A 10,534-nucleotide genomic window follows, 5' to 3' on the forward strand; every position below is an offset into this window, starting at 1 on the left:
AAGAATAGACACCAAGACGGTAAATATATGGGTCAACAATCACAATTAACAAATAAACTATGACACAATTGAAAAAGTATCAATTAAACTCATCATGCATGCCAGGCTTAACATGTTGTACATGTACGCCAGATTCTCTTTTTTCGTCCAAATAAGACGCATAAGTGATGCTCGGATCAAACAAAATATTAATTGGTGTAATATATTGAATTCCTTATTCTTTTAGGTTGAGAACACGGATTATAGTTATTCTCTTCGCTTTATCAGGAATGAGTACCGGGGACTCGGACGAGGACTCATCTGATTCATCGTCAAGAGAAAACTTTGTTCCGAGTTCAAAGAAACAAGAAGCTAGCTCTCAAAATCCGTCACTGTTTAAAGAATCAGAAATTGATAAAACTACATATGACAAATATGTGACGAGTCAATTCCAACCTTCTGATGGCAAAGAATTAGGAAATTATAACCAACAGTCTATAAATCAGTATATAGATCATGAACTAACAGTGGTCAATTATGGATTTCTTAATCCTGAAAATGGCGATTTAGGAAAGAGTAGTTCTAATTCAATAAATTCAAACGTTGATGAATCTGGAAATTACCTTACATATAATACAAAAAACACATTACCACATCATAAAATTGACCTTCCATCAGTAGGCAAAGGTGTTTCAAAGAGCCTTCCAGTCTCAACAAGTAATACCAACGAGTTAGAAAAAGCGCCTCTTATAATTACCGGAGGTTTAAACACAGATAAGAATATCGATCAAATTGTAGAGGCAAAAGAGTATAATTTCGAGTCTGACAAAACAGCCGTAAAGGTTGAAGATGATCTAGGGAACGATATTGCAAAAACAGGAAACTTAAACAATATTTTGATAAAATCTAATTCAAATAAAAAGGACAAGAATATTGTACAAGGTGATGGTAAAGTTAAAATCAATACTAGCACAGTTAAAGCTATAGAACAAAAGTATAATGAGAAAATGAGGAGGAAACATAATAACAATATTGATAAGCTATCATTAAACAGAGAGAAGCTTGCAAATTTACACGCAGAAAAAGTTCAAACGAAGAATTTTTTTTCATCTTCAAATTCAAATGCGGAGAAAACAATTATAGAAAAGGGTGAAACAACAACTTCAGTTGATAATAGGGTTGTGAAACTTGCAGATGTGACAAATCCAGCGTTTTCAAGATTTAATATAAATAAGAAAAGATTTGAAACAAATGCTGGAACAGAAAAACAAAAGAGCCCATACCAAAGTAGAAATATAACACCTAAAAGCCAATCACTGAAGTTATCCTCGGTTGATTTATCTTACAAATCCTTCATAACAAGATCTGAACCAGATGACAATTCGTTGATTGCCAAAATAATAAAACCGAAATCAAAACAAAACTTAGATGTCACAACCTCTAAATATTATAAAACGAATGAAAAACTTCCAAAAGAAAGTTATGATAAAAATAAATCAGGAACTTCTAACGTTGATAATTGGTTATGGATATATCCTAAAGCAAAGATTATCAAAAAAGTAAATTCAGGCCAAGATAAAACAGCAGAAGCAAAATCAGAACAAAATAACAAAACTTATGATGAGAAACGTTTCAAAACTGATAAAGAAAACCAACACAATATAATGAAGCAGGACAGAAATTCTGTTAAGGAACAAAATCGTCTGATCGTAAAAGGAAAACATAAAAGACCAGGACAAGTTTGGAATACATATTCTACCTTTTCAAATCGTAAAACCCAATACCAGTGGAAATATCCACTTGGAGCACCAGATTTTATTGATATGTTTACCGATTGGCTGCTTAACTCTTCAAAAGACGCCAGCCGAAACAAAGAGAAAATTCGTTCAGATCAACAAACTATTTTTGGTAAGGAACTTGGTAATACAGCTGTCCAGATATATAATAGAAACCTGACTGCAAATCGCCCAGCTTCTATAGAAAGTCTTGCCAAGTCCCCAAATGATTACCAACGTTTGAGACAATTTAAGAATAATGAGCAAGGAATTGTAAAGTTTAAAGATAACCCTTCGGCTTTTGGCGCATCAAAGAAAATAAGAGGGAAAATTACAAATGAACCAACAAATGTAAATCATTTGTCAGACACAATTATGAATTCAAAACCTAAAAAAAAAGAAACTAAAGTTAAAAAGATCTCAAATCGAGATAATACGGCGCATTACGACATAAATGTCAACAATTTAGCCTCTCTCGAAGAGTTTTTATCATCAAGTATAGGTTCACACGCCAAAACAAAAAATAACTTATGGAATTTTCCACCGATTACTTTCGAACAAAGGACGAAACATTCGGAGGACCGACACTCACACATTTCACAACCATCATCTCAATTTGATTTAGAAAATTCTCATTGGAAAAAACAAGACACAAAGAGTTCCCATGATACAACTATTCCAAAGAAAAATCTGACCATCTTACCACAGTTCGGGGGTTTAAAAATTAATGTTGGTGGTTTTAGTCATGGTTTGCCAGCTAGTTTAAGTAAACTGCACAAAAAATTGCAACAAGCATGGAGTAAACGCAAACGTACATATGTACCCGAAACGAAAATTAATCATGCAGCTGTAGACAAAGACGGAAGTGGAATAGGTTCCAAACTTGTTGCTATAACAAACCAGTCCCGGATCAGGCTTGATATCCCCGATGATGAAAGAGAAAGAAACGAAAGTAAACAAAATATACATCATCAATTTAAAATACCGACTATATTACCTTATTTGGTAAGAAGTGTTACAAGTAATATCGACAAAGGCAAAGCAGATCGTACCATAAAAAACAATGACATACAAAATCAAAATGGAATAAACATTGAAAAAGACTCTAAAGATATAAAAAACAATGTGATCAAAATTGTAAATGAGGCACGGGAATCATCTGAGCCAAAAACAGTATATACTCAGACACAATTCCAAAATCAGAACAGTAAGATTTTGACCAGTTTGCCAGATCACGTGCGTTCGCGTACAAACAATGCAAACAGCGCTAAAGCGATAAAGGATTTTACTGTCGTCGCAGATAGTACATCATCAACATCATCAAATTTACCTAATAACAACATAGCCATTCGTTCCAATCTTAACTTCATACGTTTGGTTAAACCTCGAGTTCCTACAAAAAGAACACAAATAGTCCACCCGCATGCCAACGTTGTTGTTCGTAAAAATTTGGGACTTCACAGAAAGAAGAAGTTAATGAGAAACAGGAATATCCGTCAGCATGAAGTTTCTATCATTCCTCAAAAGAAACAAATGAATCAAAACTCTGTATCTACTTTATCAATTAATCGAGAAAGAAAAAGAAGAGTGGGGCCGAAAACTGCTTCTCAAGGTAGTCTCTCACCGTTACAATTAAGGAGAATGCAACAAGCAATGAGTGTTATGCGGGCACAGGGACCTGTGCAAACATCGGTAAATAGAGTTAATAATTTCCAAAGACATGCAAAACAAACGATTCCACAAAGAACTTCTAGATTAAGAAGCAATGTTAACTCTAATACACGAACACGTACTCAACAGTTGAGACGAAATAATGTCATATCGAATTCAGTGGGCCGACCAGGACGACGGGTTCAATTTCGTAATCCTAATCGAAATTTTAGATCGTTTCCAACTCATAATGTAAGAAATCCTGTAGCAAGAGGATTTGTATGAAACATTTCAGAAGTAGTTTTTTTTAATTACATGATAAATATTATGAACATTCTTAATGGTGAATGTACTTAATTAATAACTATCACTTGCAAAAAATGATAATTAACGATCGACTTCGGTGTGGTATATTATCTCCGAACCAACGGCATACCGATAGCTGTTTATTAAAATTCTTCGTTTAAATAATATGTACCCATGACCCGGAAGTGGAAGATTTTAAATAGGAATAATTATCTACTTAAAATATCAAGAAATCATAACGTACTGTGGCTATGCATGTGAATGAGATTTTAATGTTTGTTTCGCAATTATTTATGCAGTGTGTTTTTCACCTCCTTCATGTTTTATAGGACAATAAGTGTATTTTAAGATTGTGATCATATATTATTATTGGTTACAATTTAATATTGTATGGTATGAATGGTGTTATTGTTATTAATGGTAAATTGTTTGTACTTATCTTTTACGGGTAAGCATAACATGTGTTTTATAAATGTACAAAACAATAAAAGAAAAACATAAAACGTTTGATTCATGGAAGCTCAGTGTCGCATGAATCTGTTAAAGGAACTTTAGCTGTCTAATTCATGTTCAGCAATTTTACTCAAAATCTCATTATTGATTTGTAAGATACTAGTACTCAAATAAATAAAATATATAAAATAAACCATGCCGACGATCATATAACCTGATATCAAAATAAATATTGATATCAAAAGATAGCGAACTCGTGCAAATGGACTTTTCTAGGTCTGTTTGATTTCATACGATTGGTTAAACATGTACGTTAATAATCCTTTTAACATGTATACAAATGATTTTTTGTGGATCGTTTATCAAATGGTTTACGTTTATTTCACTTTCAATGTTAAGATTCTTTTACTTTTGATAACTGAACACGCGTGATACATGCATAATCCAACTCTAGCTACGAGGTTAGATCGACGGTCACATGCATACGGATTCAAATATGTCGAATTATTAACCTGCAAGAGTATAATTCATCATCGATGTTTCTTGTTTTATTTTTTTTACAAAATCGAACAAAACTGAATGCTAAAACCGAATTACTATTTCACTTTTATTAATGATGGAACAAATTAAGTCATGTTTTATTAGTTTTTATATCTTGTAGTTAATGTTCCATTAAATGATAAGTGATAAAAAGCTTTACATGGATATGACTACGTTTTTTTTTCTTCTTTTTATTCTCATAAATACATCTGCAATTGTTTAGTTCTTACATCCTTAGTATTTAGATATTCATCTTTTTGATGCATGGAAATTATAAAGTATTGTTTTTCATTCTTATATGATAGCAATTTTGATATACAAAAAACAAACGATTACAAAAGGAAATGTAAAAATTTGCAAGTTTCGTCTACCAAAGACTCATAAATTACGCACGAATCAATGAGTATAAAAGGTAAAATAAATTCTAAAGTGGAAGAGCATTTAGGACCCACAATTCCAAAAAAAAGAATTGTAAATGAAGCTATTGAAATATATTCTTAGGGTAAATACTATTTAAAAAAAACCAGTTAATTTATTAATATGACTATATCTAATTTTGTTCTGCTAAATTTTGTAATCTTGGGCAAACATCGGAGGCCGAACACTTGCCTATATTTGTTTTTACATATACTTCATTTGAACTCTGATAGATAGTTGGCAAACATACCACATCTCCTTATTTCTATACTGTACATAAACGTTTAGGCAAATTTTATAATGATAAGTTAAATGCCGTAATTAAAATTGTCAACTTCCCATTTCTCAGGAATCGCATACTCCCTGTTCCTTTGTATGGCGTTCACATATCTCATTTACTACGTTACACCTGTGCATGTTTGCATTATATGGACTTCATTAACAGGGGTGTGTTTCTTACACTTAAATCGCCCGAAAAGATTTATGACTAAAACAGCTGCAATGGGCGCTTCAAAAGTTTTACGGTCAACATTACGGATAATGACTGACCGATACCATATGTCGATGTCTCAAGTCACTAGTGATTTGGTTTTGCGGTCTAATACATCTTCATATACCAGTAAAGTCGTTTGATCAGTAGTTTTACCTATGGTGTCCTATTCCAGGTGAGTCATTTTAACTGAGCGATAATTCGCATGGCAAGTTATGAATGCCCAGCTGGATACTCGTACCCTGTTGATGCACCCGGTAATGCTCCATTTTGGAGTTAAATCGTTCACAGTTTTAGTTTTTCACCTTGATTTGTCTCTTCCCAATCAATTTACGAGATTTGAACAGCGATAAACTACTATCACCTTATTTTTACAGGTATCTATAAGTTTCATTGAAATATCAAGCTGCAAAACGTACCTAAAGTTGTCAACGTATAGCTCATATGTCATTAGAAAAATAAAGGATACTTTGTATCTACATATGGCACAAAATAAGTACATGCTCAGTAAAAATCGAACAAAAAGCAAAAAAACGCTGTAATTTGTAATTCCTGCTTTGATTTTTAAAGTCACAATGAGGCCTTCAACACGTAGCAAGAACATCTCGCCTCACTGTAAGTTTTAGACAGCCCCTTGTACCTTTCAACAGCTGTTGTCATTGTTAATCAAGATCGTCTTGCAGTTTTTTTTTAAATTAGGTTATAATAGCTGGGCCTCTTTAAAAAACAATATTCCATTATCTTTATTCCATAAGGAAGAAATACCGGTAGTATATTTTTTCTTCATGTGAAAATAATATTCCCTGATGTGTTTGCAAAAATTCTTTTTTTTTTTTTTTACACTTGAATATAAATTTATTGCACTAAAGCTGTTAACAATGACCTTACCGCTACAGCTTTAACTGTAAGGTACCCTGAAATAGTTAGTATCTATAAGAACAGGGTTTCATATAGATAAGTATTTTTTTCTTAAATTTTATATTAGTATATTACAATTAAATACAATGTTCAATAATAATGTAATACAATTCAGTACCCTGATCTGAAATAAATGATATATTTTCCTACTATACATGTAATCAAATTAAATAACGCCCATTTAATACTCTTATCCGAAATACCAGACTCAAGCTGGCAGCCACTTTTATCGGCCAATCAAGATAGCAGCCAATTTTGAAGATATGTCTAAAAACCAAAAAACTGCATGAGACTCAAACGTTCCAAAATTCGCAAAATCTTAGTTAAATATCATTTAACAGCGGATTTCGACAATTTCGCGGTACTGATTTTAAAAGCATTTCATTACGTTTTAAATATGTATGTGAAGTTAGCTGCCGGTTTGTTATTCGATATTCGATGTTCAATATCCAACCGGTTGCTAGCAGTCGGTTCAATATTAAAATTTAGTTCAAAATCATTAAAAAGTATAATTTTCATAGTTAACAGGAGTGAAAAATTACGCCGCAAATAGTTTAATGACCCCTTCAACCCTTATATACATTGCCTATATTTGTCTTTATGTAATATAGATTTTTATCAATAAAACGACATCAAAGATTCATCAAAGATTTAATTTAATATATAATATATCAAACTAAAACTAAAGCCGGCCACTCTAAAAACATTCAGAACTATAAATAGAAATATCTATGGAAAGCCAAAAAAAAGAATAAATATATAGTGAAAACCTACGGACGACCGCTCAGATGACGGTGAGACCCTGGTGTTTCAATATCCCAAAATTCAACGATATTATGGACTCTGTAGTATATAAAATTGGGTAGATATAAACGTGACTAAAAGGATCTTGTGTTATGGGTATTGAAAATACATAAATGGGCAACTTTGAACCTCTGTGGTGGTCAGACGGGCCCGGATCCCAGAAAAATATTTTAGTGGGGAATAGCCTGGGTCAACACCTTTGAAATGAGCTAGGTTCGGTTCGGAACTTTGCCGTAGGGATATGCCGAAGAGTATCGAATGTGTGGTTAATATAAAAAAAAAACGTAAATGGGCAACTTTGAACCTCTGTGGTGGCCAGACGGGCCCGGATCCCAGAAAATAATTTAAGTGGGGAATAGCTTGGATCAATACCTTTGAAATGAGCTAGGTTCGGTTCGGAACTTTGCCGTAGGGATATGCCGAAGAGTACCGAATGTGTGGTTAATATAAAAAAAAAAACGTAAATGGGCAACTTTGAACCTCTGTGGTGGCCAGACGGGCCCGGATCCCAGAAAATAATTTAAGTGGGGAATAGCTTAGATCAATACCTTTAAAATGAGCTAGGTCCGGTTCGGAACTTTGCCGTAGGGATATGCCGAAGAGTACCGAATGTGTGGTTGATATGGAAAATACATAAATGGGCAACTTTGAACCTTTGTGGTGGCCAGACGGGCCCGGATCCCAGAAAAATATTTAAGTGGGGAATAGCTTGGATCAATACCTTTAAAATGAGCTAGGTCCAGTTCGGAACTTTGCCGTAGGGATGTGCCGAAAGGTACCGAATGTGTGGTTGACATGAAAAATACATAAATGGGCAACTTTGAACCTTTGTGGTGGTCAGACGGGCCCGGATCTCAAAAAAATATTTAAGTGGGGAATAGCCTGGGTCAACACCTTTGAAATGAGCTAGGTCTGGTTCGGAACTTTGCCGTAGGGATATGCCGAAGAGTACCGAATGTGTGGTTAATATGAAAAAAAACGTAAATGGGCAACTTTGAACCTCTGTGGTGGCCAGACGGGCCCGGATCCCAGAAAATAATTTAAGTGGGGAATAGCTTAGATCAATACCTTTAAAATGAGCTAGGTCCGGTTCGGAACTTTGCCGTAGGGATATGCCGAAGAGTATCGAATGTGTGGTTGATATGGAAAATACATAAATGGGCAACTTTGAACCTTTGTGGTGGCTAGACGGGCCCGGATCCCAGAAAAATATTTAAGTGGGGAATAGCTTGGGTCAACACCTTTGAAATGAGCTAGGTCCGGTTCGGAACTTTGCCGTAGGGATATGCCGAAGAGTACCGAATGTGTGGTTGATATGGAAAATACTTAAATGGGCAACTTTGAACCTTTGTGGTGGCCAGACGGGCCCGGATCCCAGAAAAATATTTAAGTGGGGAATAGCTTGGATCAATACCTTTAAAATGAGCTAGGTCCGGTTCGGAACTTTGCCGTAGGGATATGCCGAAGAGTACCGAATGTGTGGTTAATATGAAAAAAAACGTAAATGGGCAACTTTGAACCTCTGTGGTGGCCAGACGGGCCCGGATCCCAGAAAATAATTTAAGTGGGGAATAGCTTAGATCAATACCTTTAAAATGAGCTAGGTCCGGTTCGGAACTTTGCCGTAGGGATATGCCGAAGAGTATCGAATGTGTGGTTGATATGGAAAATACATAAATGGGCAACTTTGAACCTTTGTGGTGGCCAGACGGGCCCGGATCCCAGAAAAATATTTAAGTGGGGAATAGCTTGGATCAGTACCTTTAAAATGAGCTAGGTCCGGTTCGGAACTTGGCCGTAGGGATATGCCGAAGAGTACCGAATGTGTGGTTGATATGGAAAATACATAAATGGGCAACTTTGAACCTTTGTGGTGGCCAGACGGGCCCGGATCCCAGAAAAATATTTAAGTGGGGAATAGCTTGGATCAATACCTTTAAAATGAGCTAGGTCCGGTTCGGAACTTTGCCGTAGGGATATATGCCAAAGAGTACCGAATGTGTGGTTGATATGAAAAAAAACGTAAATGGGCAATTTTGAACCTCTGTGGTGGCCAGACGGGCCCGGATCCCAGAAAAATATTTAAGTGGGGAATAGCTTGGATCAATACCTTTAAAATGAGCTAGGTCCAGTTCGGAACTTTGCCGTAGGGATGTGCCGAACAGTACCGAATGTGTGGTTGACATGGAAAATACATAAATGGGCAACTTTGAACCTCTGTGGTGGTCAGACGGGCCCGGATCCCAGAAAAATATTTAAGTGGGGAATAGCCTGGGTCAACACCTTTGAAATGAGCTAGGTCCGGTTCGGAACTTTGCCGTAAGGATATGCCAAAGAGTACCGAATGTGTGGTTAATATGAAAAAAAAACGTAAATGGGCAACTTTGAACCTCTGTGGTGGCCAGACGGGCTCGGATCCCAGAAAATAATTTAAGTGGGGAATAGCTTGGATCAATACCTTTAAAAATGAGCTAGGTCCGGTTCGGAACTTTGCCGTAGGGATATGCCGAAGAGTACCGAATGTGTGGTTGATATGGAAAATACATAAATGGGCAACTTTGAACCTTTGTGGTGGCCAGACGGGCCCGGATCCCAGAAAAATATTTAAGTGGGGAATAGCTTGGATCAATACCTTTAAAATGAGCTAGGTCCAGTTCGGAACTTTGCCGTAGGGATGTGCCGAAAGGTACCGAATGTGTGGTTGACATGAAAAATACATAAATGGGCAACTTTGAACCTTTGTGGTGGTCAGACGGGCCCGGATCTCAGAAAAATATTTAAGTGGGGAATAGCCTGGGTCAACACCTTTGAAATGAGCTAGGTCTGGTTCGGAACTTTGCCGTAGGGATATGCCGAAGAGTACCGAATGTGTGGTTAATATGAAAAAAAACGTAAATGGGCAACTTTGAACCTCTGTGGTGGCCAGACGGGCCCGGATCCCAGAAAATAATTTAAGTGGGGAATAGCTTAGATCAATACCTTTAAAATGAGCTAGGTCCGGTTCGGAACTTTGCCGTAGGGATATGCCGAAGAGTATCGAATGTGTGGTTGATATGGAAAATACATAAATGGGCAACTTTGAACCTTTGTGGTGGCTAGACGGGCCCGGATCCCAGAAAAATATTTAAGTGGGGAATAGCTTGGGTCAACACCTTTGAAATGAGCTAGGTCCAGTTCGGAACTTTGCCGTAGGGATATGCCG

At 36.0% G+C, this 10,534-nt stretch overlaps 1 protein-coding gene across 1 annotated transcript; it reads left to right on the forward strand.

Moving 5' to 3' along the window:
- Window positions 1-269: 269 nt before the first annotated feature.
- On the forward strand, window positions 270-3,689 carry LOC139515215 (putative uncharacterized protein DDB_G0282499). Its single transcript, XM_071304780.1, has one exon. The coding sequence runs from the start codon at window positions 270-272 to the stop codon at window positions 3,687-3,689; it is 3,420 nt and encodes a 1,139-aa protein (XP_071160881.1).
- The last annotated feature ends 6,845 nt before the right edge of the window (window positions 3,690-10,534 follow it).

The sequence above is a fragment of the Mytilus edulis genome, chromosome 3, assembly GCF_963676685.1.
Source record: "Mytilus edulis chromosome 3, xbMytEdul2.2, whole genome shotgun sequence".
Classification (NCBI taxonomy): Eukaryota; Metazoa; Mollusca; class Bivalvia; order Mytilida; family Mytilidae; genus Mytilus; species Mytilus edulis.

Excerpts from the sequence above, each read along its gene's own strand:
- LOC139515215 (XM_071304780.1), top strand. The coding sequence starts at position 270 with ATGAGTACCGGGGACTCGGACGAGGACTCATCTGATTCATCGTCAAGA.